The sequence below is a fragment of the Streptopelia decaocto genome (assembly GCF_964273445.1).
Source record: "Streptopelia decaocto genome assembly, chromosome: 4".
Taxonomy (NCBI): Eukaryota; Metazoa; Chordata; class Aves; order Columbiformes; family Columbidae; genus Streptopelia; species Streptopelia decaocto.
The window spans coordinates 43,480,806-43,508,731 of NC_138658.1; the positions used below are offsets into that span (position 1 = coordinate 43,480,806).

At 39.2% G+C, this 27,926-nt stretch overlaps 1 protein-coding gene across 5 annotated transcripts in view; it reads left to right on the forward strand.

The window, feature by feature from the left end:
* Positions 1-27,926, forward strand: part of TENM3 (teneurin transmembrane protein 3) — a 319,771-nt gene that overhangs the window by 283,080 nt on the left and 8,765 nt on the right. For all 5 annotated transcript variants that reach the window (XM_082051699.1, XM_082051700.1, XM_082051701.1 and 2 more), the window contains 6 exons: positions 259-413; positions 1,277-2,151; positions 18,851-19,026; positions 19,730-19,965; positions 24,775-25,071; positions 26,277-27,888. In XM_082051699.1, coding sequence (XP_081907825.1) covers positions 259-413; positions 1,277-2,151; positions 18,851-19,026; positions 19,730-19,965; positions 24,775-25,071; positions 26,277-27,888 — 3,351 coding nt within the window. The remainder of the gene's footprint in view (positions 1-258; positions 414-1,276; positions 2,152-18,850; positions 19,027-19,729; positions 19,966-24,774; positions 25,072-26,276; positions 27,889-27,926) is intronic.

The following is a 27,926-nucleotide window of genomic DNA, read 5'->3' on the forward strand; positions in this document are numbered from 1 at the left end:
TTTTCAGGTTAATTTAAAAGCCAGACCCACGTCAGCACACTCATCAATTAACAGCAAATGCGATCAACAGGAGTAGATCTCATACTGCACGTTGGTTTATGAGGCAAAATATGTGTATAAGCTGTTTTACTACCTACTGCCAAAGACTATGTATTTGGCCCTTATTTTCCACTAGATAATGTGCCACTTACACCCTTACTGGTAGGTAAGATATTCACTGCTAGTGCAAGAAACTAATTTCTATTCTCCTCAATAAAGGAATAGCAATTGACAAGAACGGGTTAATCTACTTTGTTGATGGGACCATGATCAGAAAAGTAGATCAGAACGGAATAATATCCACTCTGCTTGGATCCAACGACCTGACCTCAGCACGACCTCTAACCTGTGATACCAGCATGCACATCAGCCAGGTACGCTGTAGCCGCTGCCCCTTTGGAAAGCTGAGCTGGGGCTAGAAATGCAAATGTAGCTTTCTTGACCCTTACAGTAAAACTGGGTGGACTGTGTAATGGATATTTTAACAGCAGGCTTTGGGGAGAAAGAAGCGTGTTCCAAGGGCGTGAATCGCAGTGTGTCCTCTTAGCTGTTAATGCTGCTGTATTCAATTTTTCTGCCCATAAAGTCCAGTTTAGTTTAGAACAGCAAAACTATAAGCAGGAAACATTACGTCTGGTAGTAAATACTAGGAGAATGGCAGATCTGTGAGAATGGCCTTGGCACGTTGATGTTTCCTGAATCACTAACAGCCTACTAGAGTGAATGAGAGGATACATACAAAATAACATATTTTTCTATTTGTCTCAAGAAGCTTGTTTAGGTAAAAAGGGACATCACGACATCACTAGTGCTATATTTAAAAATGGAGTACAGTACAGTGTTTTGTAATCTGGAAGGCAGTAAGCTATTTTTGCTATTACTAGAGTAAAAGACAAGTACTGCCCTGAAAGTATATATTTACACTTTGATATCTCTCTATTTTCATGTATGCATTTATGATACAGAAAAGTATAGTATTTACTGGAGGGGAAATTCAACCTGTATTATAGTTGCAATGCAACTGGCTTTTTTCCAATAAAACAGATATTCAAACACTGTTCCCCTTGTCTCCCTGAAAAGCTTTAGTTTGCTGTATGTATTGTCATACAAGTCTTTTTGTCGTGATTGGTTAACAGCAGATGAAAAATATCCTTACAGCAGTGTCTAAAACTGAAAGTCAATGAATTCATTTAATCTGCGAGGGTTAGCTGTTTCAAAACCTCTTCTCTTTGTTAAGGTTCGTCTGGAATGGCCTACAGATTTAGCTATCAACCCAATGGATAACTCCATTTATGTTCTGGACAACAATGTGGTTTTGCAGATCACTGAAAACCGCCAGGTTCGCATAGCTGCGGGCAGACCGATGCACTGCCAGGTGCCCGGAGTGGAGTACACGGTGGGAAAGCACGCGGTGCAGACCACGCTGGAGTCAGCCACTGCCATCGCCGTGTCCTACAGCGGGGTTCTGTACATTACAGAAACTGATGAAAAAAAGATCAATAGGATAAGACAGGTCACAACTGATGGAGAGATCTCGTTAGTTGCTGGAATACCCTCAGAATGCGATTGCAAAAACGATGTCAACTGTGACTGTTACCAAAATGGAGATGGTTATGCTAAGGATGCCAAACTTAATGCCCCTTCCTCCTTAGCTGTGTCTCCAGATGGCACCCTGTATATTGCTGATCTGGGAAATATCAGGATACGGGCTGTGTCAAAGAACAAACCCTTCTTGAATTCAATGAACTTTTATGAAGTTGCTTCTCCAACTGACCAAGAGCTTTATATCTTTGATGTCAATGGTACTCACCAGTACACTGTGAGTTTGGTCACCGGAGACTACCTGTACAACTTTAGCTACAGTAATGACAATGATATTACTGCGGTCACGGACAGCAATGGGAACACTCTTCGTATCAGACGGGATCCCAACCGGATGCCAGTAAGAGTGGTCTCTCCTGATAACCAAGTCATTTGGTTGACGATAGGCACTAATGGATGTTTGAAAAGCATGACTGCACAAGGGCAGGAGCTTGTCTTATTTACTTACCATGGCAACAGTGGACTTCTGGCAACTAAAAGTGACGAGACTGGATGGACCACCTTTTTTGAGTAAGTACATGGAGTCAGATGGCTTTCAGTTTCCTTGAGTTACATGTTACCATTTGAAATATTTCTGGAGACTGATGAAGTAACTTTAAAGATGACCTAGACAACAAAAAGCACAGAAAGATACTTTTTGTTTCCCATGCTGTCTTCCTCTGTCTGACTTATTCTAAACATATTGGGTCTGAATAATTTTAAATTCATTATTTTTAATTTCAGTTTTATCTAACAAAATAATAGTGAGACAACATTTCAGTCTTGTCAAGAAAGCTGTAACTCAAACAACCACGATTTTATAGATTTGCATCAAAAACCCATTTGCTCATTAGACTGACATTGTTCTGCAGCAAATAACTGACAAGAAATTTGTCTTCACGGCTCAGTATTTTTTCTTTTTTTTTTTTTTTTTTCTAAGTAAAAGCACGTCTCCATGGTCTACTACCCCAAAAAAAGGCTGGGTGGGTATTTTTTGTTAAGTTGTAAAAGGTTGTGCTTCCCTGAGTGGGCAATGTGCAGGAAGGATGTCCTGGATGACACGCAGGCTTTCGCACAGGTGGACCTTGGGCAGAAGCTGCTGCGAAGAGAGATGTGGGCTGTGGGGGGAAATGTCATTCCTGTAGGAATAACCTGAAAACAGAGACCACCAGGAATGTGTGAGGTGCGAGCACAACAGTGAGGGGTATTTGTGGAACAGTAGGACTTGTAGTTTTTCCAGCCTCAGAAAAAAATCTTTTCAGTGAATTGCTTTACACTGTGTTACAGTCATTAAGTCATCAATGCTTGTTCATAGCAGCCAGATTAGCAAAGCATTTTACAGAATCCTCGATTACATTGACTAAGGGAGGTCATGACAATTTATAGATAGAATAGCAGAACCTGAGAGATCACATACGGGTTTTATAGGTGCCATCATCCTCAAATGAGCTGAACTGTAAACTGGTATGCCAGACAACATGTTAACAAAAATACAGCTTAAAATACAAGCAATTTATTTCAAAAAATGATCAATGTAGAATTAACACAGATTTTTTGCAGTCATCTCTGTCAACTGGAAAAATATGTGTATTTTTAAATTGCCTGAAACACATTCCAAAGTTGGGTAAAAATGTGCCTCTGAGTGGAAGACATAGAGTTAGTATGATAAGAAAAAATGTTAGAGGGCCTTCAGCTGATGTATTCAGGATTACAAAGGGCATCATGAAAATCCAGTAAGTCCCTCTCCTTTTTCTTTTTTTTTTCTTTGTTGTCCTCTTTTCTCTTATCTTTATGATGAAATGCAGTAGCAACTGCTGCCAAGGTCAGGGCCTAAAAAAAGCTTTCAATTCAACACACATGATAAAGAAAATAAAGTGCCAGTGTCAGGCAATGGCAGCAAAGCCAAACATCTGTGTTCTGAGATAACTTCACATTTCTGTCAGTGTACATTTGGCTGAGGCAGTGTGCAGGAGGACTCTGAGCACCTGTATCTCCCTCCAGCCTTCACACATGCCCGTCAGAGACGTGAGAGCAGCAGGTGCTGCCTCACTGCATATTGTGTCCTGAAGTGGAGACAGAGCTAGAAATGCTGATCCCTAACAAAGACAGCAGGTGGAATGGCGCTACTGCCAGTTTTAAGGTATTCTTACAATAATCTGTAAATTGGCAGGGCTTTGGTAGTGGGCACGTTCCCAAAGCATTAGCGCACGTCTGTAATATTTAATTGTGCGGTGGTGTATCCACTGCGTATCTTTTTAGGTCCTGCCAAGAGGACACAGAAGCACAGCAAGGATTCGCAGAGAAATGAGAAACTGGCTGGGAGGGCTCGTGTCCTCCTTCTCATGAGTTACCCCTGTTCTGCGTGCTGAGAGACCACGGCACAGCTTCACACGGGCCGGGAACAGTCATCCATTTCCACAGACAGCAAATGTGCTGTTTAACTGTGACACACGCAACTGCTTGTTTCCAGCAGGCGAGTTGGGCAAGGCGGTCAATTTGGGGGATAGTGAAGTCCTTTAGTGAAATTATGGCATCTGCTGGGTACAGCAGGCACTTTAAATCATGCTGGCATTCCTACTGCCTAATTGAGGACCTAGAGTTTTAATCAGGGCAGTAATTTCTCACCATGTTGCCTGTAGTTTTTGTGTAACCTACTGTGGTATACTGCACAAGTAGCTGCTGGCTCCTGAATGTATCTTAACAGCATCTGCATGATCGAAAAACTTGGATATTATATTCAGTATTAAGTGGTTGATAGGTCTATATTTTTCATCATAGGGAGAATTTATGGTACTGTATGTCATGAGGTACATTGTTATTTTCTGAGTCTGTAGATTGCCATCTTTCACACCTGATCTGCTTTCATGCAGGCTTTCTGGTCTAAGTTAGGTTAGGTCCAGCTGGCTTATGGAGAACCCAAAGGGCAGGCTGTTCCCCTCAGTAAGTATTACTATTATTTCCAAGCTGCTGTTTTTGCTCTTCTTAAACAATTACCTCCGACCAATGTCTCGTTAGAATTGCCAAGCTGAAATAATTATGGAGAAAGCAAGGCAATTTCACTCACCCCGAATTTGCAAGTGTATGAGGCTTTTGCAGAAACAAAGATATTAATCTCTTCCCCGTAGCCATGGTGGAGCTGTAATCTGTTTAATTGCAACAAGGAAGATTCAGATTAGACATGTGGAAAAACTTCACGGTGAAGATTTTGGAGCCCTGGAGCAGACAGACTATGACAGTGACCCTTTGCCCTTCACAGGCTGTCTTTAAGAACAGATTAGACATCTTTCAGGACTAACAGAGGAAGAGCAGATCCTGCCTTGGGGTGTAGGGGCTGGACCACATGACCTCTCAAGGTCCCTTCCAGACATGTATTCTGTGATGCTCTGTACAAGTTAATACCAAAAATAAAAAAACGCACTGATTATATAAAGCTACAGGGAATAAGTGGGGAAAAAAAAAAAACAAAACTGTGTTATTTTTCTTGCCAAAACAGCATTCTTAAAAACATCCATCGGGCATCATAGCTGCTTACTTCTTTTCAACATAAAATCCCCATGCACCAAATTTGTGTATTTCCCTTTTGAAGAAAAGTAGATATAAACATGACTATTTTGCTATTTTTTTACTATTAGGCTCAGCAGACATTATTGTGACTTTGCTTTTCAGTGCTCATTATTTTTGTAGCATTAAATCTGATTAGGACAGGTTTCCAGAGACTTCTGCTACTACTGGGAAAATAGATGGAAACCATGTATCATGTAAGTGCTTGTGTGGGGGGGACACAGTACACACCTGTATGCCTCTCTCTCTCAGCTTTTGCATATTCATGTTTGTAGGTAGTGTGGCCTAAAATGTTTTCAACTGAAGAGTTTCCTGTTATAAAAAAGGAAGTCTTATTAAAACAGAAAGGTTTCCCTCAAACATTAGGCAAAGAAATCAGAAGAAGAAATCATTCTGACTTCTTTGTTCTGTTTTAGTAATAGCAAAATATTTCAGTTTCGTTGCTGAATGCATTTTCTTCTAATATCAGAGTTTATTTATCTATTTCATTTAGTCTGTTATATTATTCAGATTCTCAAAATATTTTGGGAAGGGGATAGAATTTATATTCCATGGTGAACTTAGACTTTCTTCCTGTTGTTAAAACCTCCAATGGAGTAAAAATGTCATTTTTTTTACTATCTCTGAGTATGGCTGGGTTCTTTCACCCTTTGTGACACATCTGTTTAAATGACAGAAGTTACACTGGAGTAAAAATACTGTGTTTCTAACACTAAAAAGATCACTCTTTGGAGCCAATTCAGTAATAGCTTAACTATCTTCATGTGCAGATCTGTTTGTACAACTGGAGCATGGACCCAAAGAAGTTAATTTCAGTTGAGTTCTCGCATATTTGAGAGCAGATTTATGAAAATGATACCTTTTTAAAAAAATTTTTTTAGAACAACTTTTCATTGAAAAGAGGAAACCTTTTAAAAAACATTGCATGCAAAAAATTTACAATGGCTGCACTAGCACATATTTAAGCATTTGGACGTGTTTCTTTTCATGGCTTTTTGCCACAGTCTAAATCACACTAATATCAGAACTAAAAGAAATTTACTTCATTTCGTTTAGTCTGTACATTAATTAATCTAGAGTTTATTTTGTTTAGTCTCCACTTTGCCTGAAGAAGGGAAGGACTGACATACCGGAAATACTGTTTTTACACTCTTTGTTGTTTTTAGTCATAGAATGATAGAATGCTTCGGGCTGGAAATGAGCTTAGAGATCATGTAGTTCCAACCCCCTGCCATGGGCAGGCACACCTTCCACTAGACCAGGTTGCTCAGAGCCCCATCCAGCCTGGCCTTGAACACTGCCAGGGATGGGGCATCCACAGCTTCTCTGGGCAGCGTGTTCCAGTGCCTCACCACCCTCGTGGTGAAGCTTTTCTTCCTTATATCTAATACAAATCTACCCTCCTTCTGTTTAAAGCCATTACCCCTTGTTCTATCACTGCATGCCCTTGTAAAAAGTCCCTCTCCAATGAAATTCTACAGTTAAAATTGAAAGTAATAACTTGAATTATTTAGGATACCATATAATATTTTTTCCGTATTTGTTTACAGACTTTCATTTTTTTATATCTTTATGGAGAAATGGATTTCTAAATTCCTATTTTGTTAAGGGTTATAGTCTGCTGATCAAATTTGACACTTTATATTTCACGAATGTGTACTCTGTAAAGTAGTTACTAAAATTCATAGTAACTGTTATCTGTTATCGAAGGTCTCAAAGACTTGCTGATTAAAAAAAAATATTAACAGAGCATTCACAAAAAGGATTGCAAATACACACAACAAAAAACCAATGGAGCCATAGGAAGCTAAAAGTCTTCCAGATTAGGTTTTATAATGAAATTATAATATTAAACCACGTATAAGAGTAATCAGCCTAATCAAATTCTGTTGTTATAAAATTCTGAGATATCTGAGCTGGAAACTATTAACTGTAACTGCATATTATGTATGCATAATGTGAACATTTAAACAGATAAGTCTTAGCAGTTGAACTAATTGTATGCATATTAGCATTTTGGAAGTGCTATTTCCTAGCTAGCCTATGACATATTTTTCTGCAGCAGTTTCCATTCTGCTTTTACGTACAGAGAGCTAAGCCAGATGCGCCAAAGAGCATTTTCTCTAGACCTAGTTTTTGAAGTATCAGACATTGACTCCTAAAAAGCCTTTAAGTGCCCCTGTGCAATCACTCAGTTGTGTAGGAATTCAGACCCACACCCAGCCTGCAACTCTGGGTCGCTGTTAAAGCCCTGACATGCCAGCAGGTGACAGCCAGACTTTAAATTCAGCTGAAAATGGGTAAAAAGCTCACTATTAATTGCAAGTTTGACAATGCTCAAGAGGGCAAATTATTCAAGAGAAAGACTGCTATTACTCATGATACTTAATCTGACTAGAAGTGTAAGGCAGCCCTCTGAGAAGGTCCCAAGCATCTTGTTCAGCCCCGCTTCTTCTGAATCATCTCATTATCCCGAGTCATTCCCTGGGAGCCGCTGGAAGCTGAGTATGGGCTCGGGCTGTCACAACCTCGTTGCTCTCACTCAGCTTGCTCCATGATTGCTTTGTGGAACTCCAGCAGAGACGTTACAGGAAAGTCCAATCGTTGAACTGCTGGCCTGCTGCCTTGCTAGCCTCTGGCTGCTTTGTGTTCCTCAGGTTGCTCCAGGAACTGGTGGATGTTGCTCTGCAGCGGGCCTTAGCTGTCTGGGCAGCACCTGCTGAGGCTGCAGACTGCGTGAGTCCTGAGAGGTAGTCAAGGATGGATCATGGTCAGCCCAGTGTCAGGTGTCTGGGATCCATCCCTCCATCTTCCCAGCCCAGGTGCTTCTGCAGGCTCCTCTGTGAAAAGGCAACTGTTGCTGTATCTCACACCTCCCCTGGATGGCACAGGCCACACCTGCTCTCCTTTGGCCTCCTCTAACCCCTTTGGTTAAACTCGAATTACTTTCCTCCCTTAGCCATGAATCAATTCCAGTAGCCACTGCTTCTTTTTTCTTTCCTGCCTTCTCTCCTCTTGCCTTCCTCTCCTTTTAGGAGCAATATCAGCAGGCAGAGATCTGATCCAGAGTAAGATGTTTCCTCCTCCTCCCTGCAAATTCACTGCCTTTCTTCCATGTCTTGTCTTTGCTGTCCAGACCTTGCCCTCCTACTGTGTTTCCTTGCTTTCTTACCTTGTATCCTGCTCCTTCCCATGTCTCCCATCATTTCTCTGAGGCATGTTTGACTTCCCTGCCTTCTCCTTTCCCAGCAGTGCATTTCTTCTCAATATCCCCTCTTGTATCTCTTGACAGTTCATCCAGTGTTTCCCTGGACACTTAACGCCCTGAGCTCATTTGTCTTCTCCTTCCCCTCCTCCCTCTCCCACTCAATTCTTGTCTCAAAAGGAATGCAACAGCAATCAAAGAGAGTGACATTAGCAAGCAGAGCCCTTACAAGTTTACTTTGTTCCCACAGTTAAATTAATGAGCTTTCCAGCCATTCTGGAAGGGTGGTGAAGTCGTGCAGACTGCGAAATCCTTAAGATAATTTTACAGACTAGGCAGAATTGCAGGTAAAAATCTGTTTTCACTGTGTGCTGCTGAGTATCACCCTTTACGCATTAGGCTTTTACGAATGATGCATTCAGTGCTATGGTTTCCTTAAAACTGTGATGCAGAGTAAGATGCTGCCTCTGGCCTGGACTTGTTTTGTTTCCTCACGTACCAGGCGCATCATCTGTAAATGTCAGCATTTGGCAACAGGAAACAGATGATATTTTGCAGTTCTTCTCTTGCTTCATCTTGCTTGTGGAGTCTGACTTAGAAATACTGAGATTTGGCTTGTAAGAAGTCTATGGAACTTCTGCTGAAACATTTAGATAAAAGCAAATATTCCATTTTGATCAGATAAAAATTATCCCCCAATAGTAGTGTCCATTCACTTGCACTTTTACTCTATATTAAGATGTTCACAGTTTGGTTTTTGTAATTAATATTTCCATACCTTTTCCTGTAATATTTGTGGGGTTTTATTTTCATATAACATTTCTGTTTCTATTTGTGTTCATATTTACGTTTCAGTAGAAAGAATATCTATAAATGCCTCAGTTTTTTCTTGCAATTCTGGGGCTTTCATTCTAATTTGATTGTTTTCTTCCAAATACCGGAACTTTGTACAAAATTGCAATCTGCATTTTTTATCACCTTTAAACAGCATTCTCTGAATGGCCTTGGTATCATAGTGCTTTTTAGATATATCTATTCTTTTGCCATCAATAACCTTATACACCTTCTGCTTTTACTGCTGCTGCTGCTTTTTGCTTCATCAGTCTAAAATATAGTGGCTATAAAGTAGTTAACCATACTTATTAAAACATTTTTGTTCAGCTGATTTTCATGTTCTTGCATTGACTTCCGTGGCATCACATAAGCCCTTGATTGCAAGTCATGACTTAAAAGTGCAGTATCTTTAATCTTCCCATATTACAGTTACTCAAGCAACAAAAGACATATTCTCTTCCTTCTTAACTGTCTCTAAACTGTCTTTTGGGGAATATTTTTGAGATACCCAGTCCTTTCATAAGTGCCTCTTTACCCACATTGCCTGTCCCAGTCCAATACCCAATACACACATTTCTGGGACTGGCTGCTTCTCTGTTGTTAAGATGTGGTGCTTCTCCTCCTTTCAACATGGCACAAATTGAAACTCTAGTAGGCATACACTTCTCTCACTGTTTCATGTAGACCTGTGGAGGCAAGGCTGGCCAAAAAGCAATTAGAACTCCTCTCTCTAATCAAACAAGCTATTCCCCTCACTCCAAAAGAATTTGTAGGGAAAAATATCTAGCTGACATGTTTGCTTTGTGCATGGCTATAAGCTGATCTCACAATTTTCTAAACTGGGGTTGTAACTCAACTTTACAGTAAATTTTATAGTCATAATACAACGTGCTGTTATGTAAGTTAGTCTTGTAAGACTTGTGCTGACAGCAGAGCACACGCACTTGCTGTTTCAGACTCATCCTGCTTAATAACGAAGTAGCCATGTTAAAAATAATCCATCAATATCTACCATTAGATACCAATGTGAATTTTTTTAGAGAACTTTAGTGTGTTCTCTAATTGCTCTGATATCAGTAGTATATCTCGACTGATAGACATCTACCCATTTCTTGGTTGTTGAATGTTTACTGTTCCTTGTCCTTAGTACTAGGCTAAGTAATAAAAGCCTAGAAACCATTGAATAGGTAGTGGTATCAAAATAGCAATGCTGAAGATACATATTAACATTATTACATCTTATATGTATACGTATGAGAGATGAAGAAGCACTTTGATTTCTGTCAAGGAAGTCAGCATGTGATGTCTCTGTGGTTTTGGAAAGCTCTTAGAAGTAAGGGTAGTTCAGCAAAAAATAGTATATTTCCTGTGAATGACATAAATGTCCCGCACTGTCAATCCAGTCAGCTCTGCTCAGGCTCCTGAAAGCATCTGTTTCACTTCTGGCTTTATCAGGGACTTAATAATACCATTTTTTTCTATTATTGACATGTTAATATTTTTGTCCCATGTTAATCGTCAAACAGAAGTCAGGGAGGCTACAGCCAAGCCAGCTCGCTCTCCTTTACACTCACCTCACTGGGGACGTGGTGTGGTGGGGTGAAGGGCAACTCCAGACCACTCTCTATTTTCAGCATGTTGTAGTCAAACTCACAGTTCTCATTTTCAGGCTTCATCAAGAGATTGGGTCTTCCCCTTAATGTCATCATTATGTTACTTGTCCTCCCCTCAGCTCCACAGTTGTTCTGGACATCTTTCATTTTTTCCAATTCTTCTACACCTTGTGTCTGTCTGTCTTTTCTTTCTCATTTATGGGTTTCCTGAACAGAAATTGCATTGATCCTCCCATCTGTCCTCCTCCCATTCCTTTGCAGGAGCCACTGCCACAACACCTCTGAGAAGCACTCACTTCTGCTACCACAGAAAGAAATAACTTGGGGGGTTTAGCCTGCTTTCCAAAAACGACCCTATTTCCATAGTCGTAAGCCTTATGCCCCTCAGTAAACAGTTCTAAATTTACCATTTATTAACTTGAATTAATTTCAGCTTACAACAGTCATCAGGTTGCTACTGTTCTCATGAAATAAATGTCCCCAGTGAGGCCAGACTGATTAGCTCTTTAGGGAGCCTACAAGGCACACACAGTTCAAAGTCCTACCAAATTTTCACCAAAGAGGGGTGAGTCTGTCACTTAAACCTACTTTGGCTAGGTATCACACTTGTACTCTGAAGGAACGTTATTCTTAAGTCAACTGTAGAACCTGAATCTAGCAGTATTTTTTGAATCACCATGATATTCCACTGTCCTAAAAAGAAAAATAAAATACACACATATAATTTTATTTTCCTTTTCCTAAATTTCAAACACAATGAAATTTCATAAGCTCATGATGTCCACTTTCTGTGACCCTGTAAAAACACCCTCATAGCATTTTTACCCTTCAAAATTATAAAGGAAAAAAAAAAAAAACAGAAAAAATAATGTAAGGGGGGAAAAGCAGCATTGCAGCTTATTCTGTGAACAAAATGTCCCGCCAAACAGACAAGCCTTACGTCCTTTTTTCACTAAAGGCCTATGCACTCAGCTCCGACAGTGTAAGCAGACCTTAGAGCAAGGGACAATCTGTCATACAAAGTATATATACAGCAACATTGCTTTTATTTGAAAGGCCATACTCTGGTATTTGTATCAACAAGGCACACAGTTTATTTGTACAGTAATAAATGAGCTAAGAAGTTGGGGGGGAAATAACACAGACACAAACCAACAGCCTCAGGGAGCGCTAAGATCAAAGACACTGCAGAAGCTGCTGCGGGGCAGGACCTGGCTCTGCACACCCCGGCAAAACCAGAGTCCAGCCCCTGCGGACCCCATGGGGCTCGGGGGCAGTGAACTCTCATTAGAGGGAGGTTGAAAAGCAGGGAATGAGTGCTGAGGTCTTGTAGATAAAAGCCTGGCTACTGTAATTTAGTCTCGTCTTTGTAAGGACAAGCCTCCTTCAATCAGCGTTGAGTTCGCTACGCTCAGTTTGAAAGGGTCTGCACTGCTGAGAAGCACCCCCAGCCTTGGGAAGCTGCTCCATTGCCAGATAATGCCTCTCATGTAAGCCACATTGCCTCCATCACACTGCTCCCAGTGCAGCCCCTCCCCCTTGCACACACACCGGAGCAGTTCTTCATTTTCAGAATGCACCATCACCATTAACACTATTTATTTGTGCAGGTTCTTGTGTATGTAAGGTGCATGTCAGAAAAGCAAGTTATTAAAGAATTACTGGTTTGGTGAATGCTCAACAAGAATATACATAGCAGGCACTTATCACAGCAAACAGCACAGTCGAGGAGGATCTCAGCACTGCACAGCAGTGAGTGAAAAGTTTGGAAGTCTTCTGGCAAAAAAGCAGTAGCCCAGCACCACAAAGCTATGTATTGCTTCTTTAATTGCAAAAGCACCACTCCTCCCAAATACCTGTCTCTGGAAGTGATTTTGGATGAGGCTGTGAAGGTGGTCAGTCTTACTGCAGCACAAGCACTGAACTCACACTTGTTTGTCTGGTTGTGCAATGAAGTGGAAAATGGGCATCAAAAACTCCTCTGTACAGAAGTGAGCAAGCTATCATGAGGGAATGTGTTGATTCATTTCTTTGAGCTCCCTTTCCAACAGACACATTTTCTGCAGTGATTTTCATTTAGAGTGTGCCTGTTGTTTTGCAGATGAGTTATGGCTGTCGAGAATGGCCTATTTAGGTGAATTGTTCACATCTCCCTTGTGCTGAATGCCAGTTTACAAAAAAAAAGACTGAAAACTATCCTTTTAACATTGTGACAAAATAGACACGCAAAAAAAGCCTCTAAAGCTGCACTTATAACAGGAGAAGGTGAAAAGAGAAATTGTCAATCACTTTCAAGCTAAGGAAATTTCTTCATTAAACCTGGACTGAAAAATTCATCCTGGCCATGTGTCTAAGATGAAAGACCTGAATTATTTAACCAGTTGTAAAAACAGTTGCATAAGACTTTCCCAGATGAAGATGGGATAAAGACCTTTTCCCCATGGAAGGCAGGCATCAGCTAAAGGAACAGGAAAAGCAGAGCAGCTGCTCGAATTTAAGCTTGAGTTGTCTGACACTTGTTTGAGTGAGACAGAGAAATTTAGCTGATACTAATACTTTCAATGCCCTTCCAGTCTCTGTGGTTTTGTGAGTTTGCATTTTTCTGCCCAAATTCCACTAAAAAAAGAAGTAGGTAGATAAATGCCTCTCCAGAATTGGACTTCGGCTGCACTTCAGGTTCTTCCTAGAATCTTTTCTGAACGTGTTTTCTGCAATTCCTGTTCATTCATTGTTTCCTCAGAGCTAGGCATGGCAGAAAGGAAAAGGGAGAGGGAAAAGGAGTAGAGCAGAAAGGGAAAAGAAGTGAACTAAGTTTTTTTTTTCCATATATTTAAAATTCTGTAAGACTGAAAATAATATTGAATTTTTTTCTCATGCTTAACAATATTCCAGATAAGAAGAAAAAAGGTACCCTTTTTAGACAACAGTCAAGTAAAAAAAAAAAAAAAATCAATCCATGTGTTGTAATTTACAAGCCTCCTAGCATACATCAAATTGTCATTTATGACACATTTGCTTCTTGTTAAGCAAAACAAAACAGTATTAGCAAGACATACAGCTATCTTATTGTTTATGGTTCCATTTAAATATATGCGTATCTGTTATATCTCAAAAGGAAGTTATAGTTTAATGTTTTGGATTTACTGATATACTTGTACTCTGAATCCACAAGCAAGTTGCTAAACCTTTTAAGATGTCAGAAACACTGTATGGAAATAAAGGAATATGTGCAGATGGTACTTCAATTAATATTGCTTTTAAAAAGACAGGTTATAAATGAGTGGTTACAGATCCACTGAAGTGTGTATTTCAATGAGACTAAAGAAGAAATGCCAAAATAAAAAGGAGAAATCATTTGTCTGTCCATGCATCTGTAGATTATTTTAACCTTTTTCGTTCTTAGGAGGCTTATTCAGTCACTCTGTAGACAAAAAGCAAAAAATGCATATTGAAATGGGGAAAGGAACTCAGAAATGGAGCAAAGGGAAAAAAAAACAAAAAAAACAAATTTCATTATGTTGTAGTTTAGCATCTACTCCTCTCTTTCAACAACCCACATAATGGTTAAAGATGGTCAAGACTGGAGCTCCCAGTACGTTGCCATGCCCTGTTTTAAACCAAGAGAGCTCTCTACAGGTGATGAAATGATAGTAAAAATGACGGTATAGAAACTATGGGTGTGTTTCCTTTCGATGAGCAAGATAACTGTTTTGTTTCTGGTTTAGCAATGCAGTGGTACCCTATCAAGGTGACTTCTGTTTGCTGTAGTTTTCCAGTATTTGGGAGGGCCTAAACTTGCATTATGCTACGGGGGGTGGAACAGAAATGATGTATTTGCAAACCAGCACTCTGTAATGTTAAAGACAATGGTCCTCTATGTAAATGTGAACTAAATTGCCTTGACAAGCTGAAGGAGACATTTCATTGCCAGGTTAGGACAGATTTTTCAGTATGTTCCAATGCCTAAGACAACAGCATCCTGCACTTCTGAAAGTCAACTTTGAACCTTCTGTTCTCACCTGCCAAGCAGCAGCACCTTGGCAGAAATATAAGGCTTCCTACAAAGAGTTTGAAACAACTAGGGTAACGTGCCATAAATTTTTTAGCCGCTCCTGGAAATTCAAGATGTATAGAGGAAATTTTTGATGTGTGTTGAGAGAATGTAACAGTACTTTTTATTTTACTATCAAAAGTATACACGCCTATATTATGAAACGCATTTGTGCCTCATTTCTCTATTATAGTATCCCAACTAGTAGTATAATCTGTAATTAGTCTTTAAAGAACTACATAATACACATTTGCACCATATGTCTTGCTATCTGAAATGTGCAGGAACCAGCGTGGCTTGGTTTTCAACCTGGCATGTTTACAATAGCAAAAAAACCCCAAAATTACAGAATTTCTTTTATTAAGGAATGTGCTGCAGAGGTCTGTGGGGAAAACAGTATCAGTCATAACTTAGCAATTGGCTTTAGCAGCAACCTTTACTACATACTTCATTTCTACAGCTCCTGATTTTATGTTGAAGTAACTTCTGATACAAAATATTAATAATGCCCTGCAAGTTGGGGCTGAGCTAAATGTGTTCCAAAGTAAGATACAATGCACATGAGAAACAAGTCAAAAGTAAAGAAAGTAGGGCATTTCCATCTGTGACAAAGCTTACCAGGAAGTTATCACTGCAAAGGGAAGTGTCCTATATAGACCAGAACAGAAAATGGTTTGGGAAGGAAAGTAATTAAAACTAAAGGCAATGAACAACGGAAGAGAGACTTCCAGCAGGTAAAGAGTGAAAGGTCAAGAATCTGGGAAGCTAATAATCATTACCTCTTGAGAAATTCTCCCTGCAGAAGGGGAAAACTATCTGGCAGCGGCAGATCATCCTGAAGAAGAAAAAGAATTTGATCTAAGGGGAACTTCAGCTAGCGGTAGTGGCAGCTGCCCCTGCTGCTACATTCTGTAGTTATTGACCAAATATGAAAGTCATTCTGTTCATGTGAAAGGAAATGAGTTGATGGGATTAATGCACAGGAGGTCTCACCCAATGAGCAAGTTTCCATTTTAGAGTCTTGAAAAGGTTTATGTGCAACCTGCTCTAGAGGAATTGAAGAGGTTGGCTGAATGGCTTTGCTGTGGAGCCTCGCATAGGAGAAAGATCAGAAAGCTCCATGGTAACACGTACGCCTGAGCTTGTGTTTGGATGAAAAGATCAAAGAGGCTGTGAACTGCCAAATATAGGCGCTCACCCTCTGGACTTCAGATCTCACGCCTTTTAGGGCAATTTAAATATTAGAACATTAGGCTGATAAAATAAATCTCTCAGTCTAAAACTTACAATCTTGGATGAATAAATTCACCTTGGCAGCAGAAAGCAAGGATATTTGGATGTAATAAGAAAAATGGCAGAGGAATGCCCAAAGGTATGAGCAGTGTTGCTATGCTGAGCACTGATAAGGCTTTCATTGTGAGCAAAAAGATATTGAGCATAAAGTAAGTTTAGTATTCAATGTGCTGTGAACAAAATGAAGGACACACATTACAGTCCATCATAAAATGGAATATACAGTAAACTGGAGAAAGGCCTATTTCCTTTCTTTTTGTTCCTGGCTATAAAAGTATGATAAATCCTGTTCTTACCTTTCACATCTCCATCACATTTTCTTCTTGCACTAGGATGCCTGAGCTGAGAAACCATGACTTTTAAGATTATTTCAGCTTTGAAGTCATGTTTTTAATAACACAAATGTGTAGCATGATTTTTTGCTGATCTTTAAACTCTCCACCACTGTAATAATAATAGCTGCTTATCTTGGGTTCATGGTGTGCTTTCATGTATTTGTGAAAGAAGAGACCAGTTCAGGAACTACGGGCACAGAGTCAAAAAAATAATAATATGGAAGCAAGAATGCATAAAACAAGAAAAGCCACGTTCAGTGCTGCATACTGCAGTGAAGCCATACACCGTACTGAATACTATTGATGTGTAGCATTTTCCAACTCAAGTGGTATACTCACAAATATGATAATTACTTTCTCACAAATATTGTGATTCAAAGGCTGTAAAGTTCTTCTTATGGGGAAATCTTACCTTCTAAGGCTTTAGTAAGCATTGTTTGAAATAAAGACCAGTACTTGGCTACTGTAATCAAAGGACATAAGTAATTCCAAACAAAACAATTCTACACCATTTTCAAATATAAAGCGGAAAATAGGGAAGGACACTAATTGGACAGGATATGTTCCCCTGGGAGTTAAAAAGGGAAGTTGTGCATGAAAAGAAAATAAGTTTATGGAACTGAGGAATGCTATTGAAGGTAATGAATAAGCTAGCAGTCACACTCAGGAACAAGGAACGTCAGTGGGTTTGTTTCGGTTTCCCACATAAATGCACTGTCTTGGCTTGCCAAATCCAGTATGTGAAAAAGATACAAAATGAAGGCTAGAAACACACTGGAAGAAACCCCATGATCTTGAAATGTACTTAACTTCAAAAAAATAAGTTTCCCCACTTGGATTCCCTGGCTTGCAGTATGGTTTCTGATTTTCAAACATTCTTGTATTTTTTTCTTGTTGCTAAGTGAAAGTCTCATATAAACAAAGGAAATCAACTGTATTAAAAGGATGAAAATGACTGTATGCAAAAATCTGTCAAATCTACAAAGTAAGCAAACTGGAAAAAAAAACTCTTAACCTAATCCTTTCAGTTACAGCAATGCTGTGCAATACTTAGGCTGTTCAGAGAAAGTTAGTGCGTTGGGGGTTAAAACTGTTTGGAATTCTCTCAATTTAAGAAAAAAGAGTTTCTGTAGCCTCAGTGATATGCCTGGGGCTTTGGTTTGGTTTTGTGTTTCCTTCCCAGGAGCAATTTTGATGATAATTGTAAGCATGAAATGTTGCAGTGCCCCACGAGGACCTGCAGGGTCATGGTCTAGTTACTTTACGAAAATAAGTAAAGCTTCCCACTACACAGTCACAGGAAAGGGAAGAAAACCCTGAGAGCGAACAGGTCCAATGTGGGCTGGATCACCCTTTGCAGATACAGGCAGGCTATACTTCTAAACAAGGAGCTTCAGCCAACCACTTAGACTGACCAACCCAAGCTGTTCTACTGGAGGACCTAATCTTAAAAGCAGTTTTATGACCTGAAGCTCACATAATGTTTTACCCCACTATACTGTGACCACAATACATGTTCAGATATGAGCATGGGTCTCAGATCTCATACCAGTGGCATTTAATAGCTGGAGTACACCTAACACAGCATCGGAAAAGAGAGGGTTTCGAAGCCATAGGTCTACTTCAATTACAGAAATTGTATCTACCTATAGCTATATTAAATGTATATATGGTTGAAAGACATGTTAGTGGAGTGAGAAAAAAAAATCTCCTGCACAGCTTATGTTGTAATTTTCAAACTACGATCCACAAGCAATTAATGATCTATGTACGCTAGCTGTTCTGATTTCCAGCTACAAACAGCTTAAGTAGATGCAATATTAGCTCAGATTTTTTATCTTAATAATACAAGGGATATTAAGCTCTCAGGGACAGGAGGGCAGGTGGTCTGCATAGTCATTGAATAGGAAGGGTCCAAGACGACACTCATATTAAGATACCCTTTTCATGAAAAAATTTGAGGATTCCTACAATAACAGCAAAATCTAGTCCAATAATACGGTGTGAGTATAGAACGCTATGGAATTCAGCACCAATAAATATGCTCCCTTTGAAATGGTGAATTAGATGTGCAGCAGGATCTGGTCATACTTCAAAGAATAATATGCAGAGCTGAAGATCCATCTGTTTGCTCTTGCTATCACCATTGAGGTTCCTGTATGTTAAGCAGTCTTTTGACTACTTCAAAGCACGTTTGAAGTCGTTGCTGTGCCTATCCCATGCACAAAAAGTAAACATGCCTTAACAATATGACTAGATGGTATTTTTGTTCATTTTACTTGTAAATGAAAACAATTTGTTCCTGCTACGTATCATTTCTGGACTTTTTTTTTTTTAGCTACGATAGCGAGGGCCGTCTAACAAACGTTACCTTCCCAACTGGAGTGGTCACTAACCTTCATGGGGAAATGGAAAGGGCCATCACAGTGGACATTGAGTCATCCAGCAGAGAGGAAGATGTCAGCATCACTTCCAACTTATCATCAATTGATTCCTTCTATACCATGGTTCAAGGTACTGTAAACAAAAGATTTCTTACCGGGTACTGACCTGAAAACTGCTTTCTTATGGTACAAGCAGCTTCAATGAGATGTTGTAGAAGAAACATTAGAAGCATAGTGTCTGGAAGAGGGGGTGATACATACATGGTTTTAGACATATATAAAAAGAACTGTTCAGGGAAAGAAAGTGTTGCAGTGAAAGTAGAATTAAATATGCTTTCCACCCGAATAGGTTTTGTAAACAGCCACTGAAGTAGTCAGAATACCTACTTTGCATTAGAAGGGAATATTGGAAGAGAGAAATTAATTGATAGGGGAAGAGGTGCAGAAAAAGCATGAAGTGAGATTTTAGCTTTAAAATAGCATGTGACATCCCAGCAGCTGTATCTTTATAGAAGTCAGTAGTCACAGTATACTTAGGATTAGGCCAAAAATGCCTCATAAACCAGCAGAAAATGCGGATTTTGCCAGTCCAAAGAATATACTCTGGGGGTGGGATTTTCTTAAGTGTTTAAGTGACTTTGAATATAGGCCCCAAAGGCATTTGTGCTCTCTCGTGATACAGATATTCTTACCAATCTTACCCTGGCTTTTTATTACCATCAGGTCAGTATGTGAAGTAAAGATGTTAGATGCACAGTATAAAGCATGGGGGACAAAGGCAGACTGTTAATCCATGCAGGTAACGTGCACTTCCCTGATTTATGCCTTTTCAGATCAGTTAAGAAATAGCTACCAGATTGGTTATGATGGCTCCCTGAGGATCTTGTACGCCAGCGGCCTGGACTCCCACTATCAGACAGAGCCGCATGTGTTGGCTGGTACTGCCAACCCAACAGTGGCAAAGAGAAACATGACCCTCCCAGGGGAGAATGGGCAGAACCTGGTAGAGTGGCGATTCCGGAAGGAGCAAGCCCAGGGAAAAGTCAACGTGTTTGGCCGAAAGCTTCGGGTAAGCACACAAGCACATGTGGTATTTACTGTGTTCTAATTAAGTGAGAGGAAATGTAAATTCATTCCTGTAGGTATTGTCAGCTGACAACCACAGAATGTTTATCATAGATAAGCTAACTGTAGAGCTGGAAGTTACTTTTACTTCATTTATTGGCTCTTTTTCCTTATTAATTGCTCTTTTCTGTGGATTTCAAACTGTTGTTTTTAGCCTGGAATGAATTGGGATGAAAGTATCATTTTCTGCTTTCCTTCACTGTTTTTGTTTCTGGTACTGAATTCACACACCTGATTTTGAATCTTGTTTTAAATTATTCTACCATCAGTTAGCACAATCCTAGGATTTTCTTTTTTATTTTAAATAAAATTGTACTAATACTTACTTCTGGTACAAGGGTTCAACTCTGTGTGCATATGTACAGCATATTCCTCTAACATATGTCTTTACCATTTTGTTGGCAATTCTTATTCCTATCTAGTGAGTGAAATATAAGTAGGAAGCAAACTATGATTTATGACAGTCATTTTGTAAAGATAATGGAGATTAAGCATTTAAAATTGGGTTGCCAGGAGACCATTTCAAGACCATACTGGAGGTCTGACTTACTATTAGAACTGAACTCGGTTCTTTAAAATAAGGCCTGGGCAGTGTATCAAATGAAAGTAAGTAATTTCAGATCACTTGACTTCTAAGAGGTGACATGCCATTTTAAAATCTTGAAATATTATATATCTTCATTTGGGACGAGGAAGTAGGGAATGCTGTCATGTAGCTTATATTCCTCTCTACTGCTTGCTCTGCAAGAATGGATTTTTTCCAAGAAAGAAGAATGATTATGTACAGCAGCTGCTGCTTAAGAACAACATACTTGTAACCTAGCTATGGCAGCTGTCTTATGCAGATAAGGAAGAGGAAAAGGAAGCCATGCTTCTGGAGCTCATCCTTGCAGATCTGGTTCATAGGCATGTCATTACACTGTGTGGTGGCATAATACAACTGCCAATTCATTTGTGAAAGACGCCCACAAGAAAATAAAATAACCATAGCAATGGCATTTGGTTTTGGCAGTGAAACAAGTTGCCATGAGTCCAGTTCTCAAAAGGGAAGTAAAATTTTGGCATTCGAGTGTGGAGGAGGTAAAAGAAATGTCATGGGCAACCTTCACTTGGAAGAGTTAACAGGCAAAAAGGAACAGCAGAGAGAAAGGAAAGATTTAACAAGATGGAGGGCAAGTGAGAGATTATAGGTTAGGATAAAACAGTAGTAATTAAAAGTGCATATGCAAATGGGAGAAGTAGGGCAGGTGGAGAATATGGGCTAATAAGAGAAAAATGCCTCAAAAGAAAAAAAAAAAGATACTTGTCAGCAAAGAAGAAAAACAAAGGTTTTGTGAAATTGATTTACAAGAGGAGATATTACAGAAATGTTGCTTGGGGGTGGGGGGAATGTAGGAAAGTAGAGAAAGAAAACAACAGAAAGATGAACAGAACTCAGGGAGCTCATAATTTCCATCTACAGGTATGTCAGTAACGTTTTGCTGCAAAGACAAATGTAGATAAAAAACAGTGACAAAATGTATTGCCCACAAATGTACTCATATATGATACTTTCACTGCATTATATATATGCAGTATCTAACATCACAAAGTACACACTCTGGTACTCGCTTGGGTTTCCAACTCGTATTAATTCTTCCCACTACTACTAGCCTTTATAAAGAAATTAATTAGGAGTTATTACACCCTCCCTTAACTCAACAATCCTTCCTCAGGCTTACTTTTGTTCAGACTTGGTTTGTATTTGTCAGATCAGCTAGTTTTGGTCCTAGACTAGTACATTTGGTCTGTAGGCTAGCTTTTGGCAGAGGTCCTGCCAGTCCTCTACGTGAAAGAGCTGTTTTAGGGCATTTGTGATGAGGCCAGACAGACCATCACTCATACGCGTCTTAACTAAAGGAGCTGGTATGAGCTCTCTCTCAAGGGATGCACCCAGAGCAGACAAGTAACATAAATGAGGGAGCTCACAGGAAGGGTTTAGTCCACCTCCTCCTGAGACCTGACATGGTCCAAGTTCTGCCCCAATTTTCACATCACCTCTTGAATCTCTCCATAAGACACAGTAATATACCCGTACTCCTAATCTGGGAATCACAGACTGATCTCATGCTTCTCAGTGAAACCCTGGAAAGAAAAATAGGAGTTAAAATTTCCATAATTATTATGTTTATCATAATGAAACCCAGGGGTTTCAAATATGTTTGGAGTGTGACTTAGACACAACAAAAATGTTTAACTTTTGCTGTAGAAGCATTTTGGCAGCAGAGCTGTTGTTAAGAAATGCTTCAGTTGAATGCAGTACTTTAGCTGACACATGTTATTCCAGCCCCATACTGTCCAATGAAATAAGCTGTATCACCAAAACTTATTGCCATCTGTATTATGAGATTATGCAAGCACAGCCAAAATTTCACCAAAAGCTCACGTCTGAATGCAAGAGCTCTGGCAACAGAACTTGGCAGCGTGATCTGGCTGGAAAATAGGCATTCCTTTCTTACAGAATCACAGAATCTTCCCCTTCATACCCTGCCACTACACAGACCAGACAGCTGGAAAGTGAGAAGGCAAGGGATGTTATTATCCCATTTAGCAGATAAGGCTGTGAGACAGCCAGATTAAGTACTTTGCTGCAATCTGCACCAGAAGGATGTCCTTAGCCAAGAAATTAACCACAATTGCTTGGACATCTGCCTTAACCATAAAACCACCCTTCCCTCTTTGCCAATTCAGAAAGCAGAAGTGCCCATTCTCACTTCAGTCTCCAAGCCCGAGAGGCAGACAAGAAAATAAAAATCATAATTAAATGTAAAACAAGGAAGGGAAGATGCAGAGAAACTGAAGAAAAAAAATAGAGAAGCAAAACAGGCAGGGAAACACAGAGATGAGCACAGGCATGTGTGGGAGAGGCCGAGAAATAAAAGCCAGAGATAAACAAGTTAAGAGCGAATTTAAGCAAATGAGCAAATATTAGATATTGGAAAATTTAAAGAAAAACTACTGGAAAATGAGAAAGTAAAAAAAAAAAGACAAAAAGAAAGTGAATGAGATGGCTTCTTAGTTAAATTTAACCTACTTCTAGAATCAGTCCTGTAGCAGCGCTTTTTCAAAGTATATTTAAATAACATTTGATGGCTCAATAAATAAAGTAGCTATTCTGCATCTGCTAGACTTTGTGTTCCTTATTTAGAAGATTTACATGAAAACATGACTTTTGTTCGTAAATTGATGGTGCAGATTGTTCTCATGCCAGTGATTTTGTATTAAAGAAAAGGCAGCATAGATATAAACTGACAGATATAAACAAAACTGAGCATTTGTAGAATTTTTTTCCTATTTGCCTATGATCCATCACCAGCACTTTAATACCTTTCATGCCAGTAATAAAGAATCTAATTTATATTGATCTTTTAGAAGCTTATCAGCCTCAGGGTATAAGTACCAACATCCATGATATATGGATTTTTGAACATGCAGCCTGAAAAATGCAAAAATCCTCCAGTCATTTCTTTGGTCAAGATATCTGTTCTCTTGTTCTTTTCTGAATGTTATTTAGCCATCTTTCTTCACCTCTTTGTAATGTACGCATCAAGTACCAAAAAAAATTCTTAATACACATAACTGTATGTCCATTTCTGCCCTATTTCCCACATTAGCAGAAACCAGTGTTAAAAAATCATAGTTATCAGTGTTTCACCCTTACCTGGAATAACTTCAAAAGGACACAGCAGACACAGAAATGGTTTGCAGATGAACAAAGAAATCCTAGGGGCCTGTTTGAGAACACTGAAAAACAGTTCCACGCAGAGGGGGTATGGAGAAGTGCAAAGATACCCACGTGGGAAAAGAAAGACAGACATTTTCCTTTCATAAATATAAAAATGAGACCTAATTCAATGAAACAGAAAGTGTATTTAGAACACTAAAAGGGGGGGAAGGGGATTTCAATGTAAAAGTATTACACAGAAATCACTATCCATCACTATCGTTTACATAAATAAATGTTTTCAGCATAAATGTATCTAGGCTAAGGCTTTAATTTAAAATTAAAATAGTTATAAACTTCAAAGCATTTATAACAGATTTTCAATGATTCAGTAGTCTTCCACTTATTTATGGTTTTAAGTGGTCAGTTAACTAGGCGAAAGATATAATCCTCTACTAAGAATTTCAGTGTCATAAATATATTGCAGCAGTGGCTGGTATACTGAGTTAAACTTCCATTTGATCCAGAAGGGGAAAGCCTATCTTCTTAAAACTGTCTTATCTTAATTTGAAGAATTAACATGCTTTTGAAGATCTTAATTTTGTATATACCGTTTTGAAAAATACTGTGGAGGGTTAGGATTCAGTTCTTTCTTAGCGTGATTGTTATGAACTGGACAAGCAGTGGCTGGGAATATATTTTCGCAATGATACACTTTGGGCTGCCTACAAATGTAGTTTGTTTGCTAAAATGGCCCCATTTATTACAGAAATTTTCAGTGCACATCTTCCAGTATTTTCTTAACAGTTGACTAAACATCAAGAAAGAACACATTGCAACAAATTCTGGGCCATCTCTTCATACAATGAGACCTTCTAAAGTAGATGCTAATATAGTGCCTTACATTTATATCAAGAAGTTGCTAGAATAATTTATGTACACAGCAAATCAATCACTGTAAATGGTATTAGAAGAAAGCTTTGTGGAAATAATAGGTGGGTAGGGTTTGAACAGCATGATTTATTGTGTCGTTTTGTTTGCTTTGAAAAGGTTAATGGCAGAAACCTCCTTTCAGTTGACTTTGATCGAACCACAAAGACAGAAAAGATCTATGATGACCACCGTAAATTTCTGCTGAGGATTGCCTACGACACGTCAGGGCACCCTACCCTGTGGCTACCAAGCAGCAAGCTGATGGCTGTCAACGTCACCTACTCATCCACAGGTCAAATTGGCAGCATACAGCGAGGGACAACAAGTGAAAAGATAGAGTATGATGGACAGGGAAGGATAGTGTCTAGAGTGTTTGCTGATGGGAAAACTTGGAGTTACACATATTTGGAAAAGGTAAAGGACACTCACATTTTAAAAAATTCTTTGAATGTGCTGTAATTCTACAGCAGCTGACTGCTGCACACAAAGTAAAAGCAGGTAGTTGGAAGCACATTTCAATTAATCTAAGTATCAACACGTGATTCCTAAGGGAATGTTTTATACAATAGATATGTAATCTCATTGCAGCTAATTGCTAGGAATTGATGTCTTTTTAAATTATTTAGGCCAATGACTAACAAGAAGCATCTGTATTTACCTTTTATCTTAACACTTAAGGTACAAGGATTAGATATCTGCAGTGTAATTCAATTGAAAATAATTTGTTTGTACATTCTTCATTGTTGGTTTTTTTCATTACCACAAAAAGCTCTTGTTTCTAAATAGTTACAGCTGTCAATTTGTACTTGCTATATGCTGTAGCATCCAAATAAACAATAGGCAAAAGATCAGGAATCTGCATTATATATAATAATTGCTGAATGATAGCTCTCCCTGTAGAAGTATCTGTGAGAACGCCCCTTGTGAGATTTCATGCCTGGTATGCAAAAAAAGAATCAATTTCTTTCTGGGGTTTAAATATATTTCTATTGAAGTTGTTGCTCAGCAAATACTGTTTACTAGTCATTGCAGGCATAATTTAATCAAGACCTACAATACATAATAGCCACGCATCAGAAAAATGTCAGAATAATTCTGAGTAGCTCCTCTTGATATAAATAATCAAACAATTGTTTTGCCTATGTCTTAAAAGCTTACAGAAGAAGAACAGTGTATTCAGAGATCTCAGGCTACTCAAATTCTTCAAAATCATCTCTAATTGCAGGGAAGAAATTGTATCTCCCATATGTTGTTCTCCTCGTGAGTTAATGGCTGTAAGACAGTTTTACTTCTTCCCATATTAAACATGACTTATCTGAATCCATTGACAATCTGCTGTTTAGCTGTGAGTGCTTGATAAAAGAGTGATACAGTCATAACAAGTAGCAAATTATGAATGTGGAACTACTAATTACAGAACCCCTTACAATTAAGCATCCAAGTAAATTAGGCAGGGAGATGTTAACAACATGTAAGGTCAAGGATAACTCAATTAAAGAAGAGATAATTTTCTCAAGTGAGAATGTCACAATTTGTGAAGAAATAGCATCACTATATGTGGGGGTGGGGGGCGTACTCCACCATTTGTCACATGGTAAAAATCTGTTCTTAATTTTCAGTCAATGGTTCTTCTGCTTCATAGCCAACGGCAGTATATCTTCGAGTATGATTTGTTGGATCGGCTTTCTGCTGTCACCATGCCCAGTGTTGCTCGTCATACCATGCAGACTATCCGCTCCATTGGCTATTACCGGAATATATACAACCCCCCAGAAAGTAATGCTTCTGTTATAATGGACTACAATGAAGAAGGGCAGCTCCTTCAAACTGCTTTCCTGGGGACAAGCCGAAGAGTATTATTCAAGTACAGACGGCAGACCAAGCTCTCTGAAATTTTATATGATAGTACAAGAGTTAGTTTTACTTATGATGAGACAGCAGGAGTCCTGAAAACAGTAAACCTCCAAAGCGATGGTTTTATCTGCACCATTAGATACAGGCAAATTGGCCCACTGATTGACAGACAGATTTTCCGCTTTAGTGAAGACGGGATGGTAAACGCCCGATTTGACTACAGCTATGACAATAGCTTCAGAGTGACTAGCATGCAAGGTGTCATCAATGAAACCCCATTGCCTATTGATCTCTACCAGTTTGATGATATCTCTGGCAAAGTTGAACAATTTGGAAAATTTGGAGTTATATATTACGATATTAACCAGATCATTTCGACAGCTGTAATGACCTACACAAAACACTTTGATGCACATGGCCGCATCAAGGAAATTCAGTATGAAATATTCCGGTCATTAATGTATTGGATTACAATTCAGTATGATAACATGGGGCGAGTGACAAAAAGAGAAATTAAGATCGGGCCATTTGCCAACACCACGAAATATGCTTACGAATATGATGTAGATGGTCAGCTCCAGACAGTTTATCTGAATGAAAAAATAATGTGGCGATACAACTATGACCTGAATGGCAACCTCCACTTGCTCAACCCCAGTAGCAGTGCCCGTTTGACGCCACTTCGCTATGACCTAAGAGACAGAATAACTCGACTAGGTGATGTTCAGTACCGATTAGATGAAGATGGATTTCTGCGTCAGAGGGGTACTGAAATATTTGAATACAGTTCAAAGGGCCTTCTTACTCGAGTTTATAGCAAAGGCAGTGGGTGGACAGTGATTTACCGTTATGATGGACTTGGACGACGAGTTTCCAGTAAAACTAGCCTTGGCCAGCATCTCCAGTTTTTTTACGCAGACCTCACATACCCAACCAGGATAACTCATGTATATAACCACTCGAGTTCTGAAATTACATCTCTTTACTATGATCTGCAAGGACACCTTTTTGCCATGGAAATTAGCAGTGGAGATGAGTTTTACATTGCATCAGACAATACAGGGACACCACTGGCTGTGTTCAGTAGCAACGGTCTCATGCTTAAACAAATTCAATACACCGCTTATGGAGAGATCTATTTCGACTCTAACCTTGACTTCCAGCTGGTAATAGGATTCCACGGAGGCTTATACGACCCACTGACCAAGCTAGTCCACTTTGGAGAAAGAGATTATGACATACTGGCAGGCCGGTGGACAACACCTGATATTGAAATCTGGAAGAGAATTGGGAAAGACCCAGCTCCTTTTAATTTGTACATGTTTAGAAATAACAACCCAGCCAGTAAAATACATGATGTGAAGGATTATATCACAGGTAAAAGAAAGATACTTAATTGCAAGACTCTTTCCCAC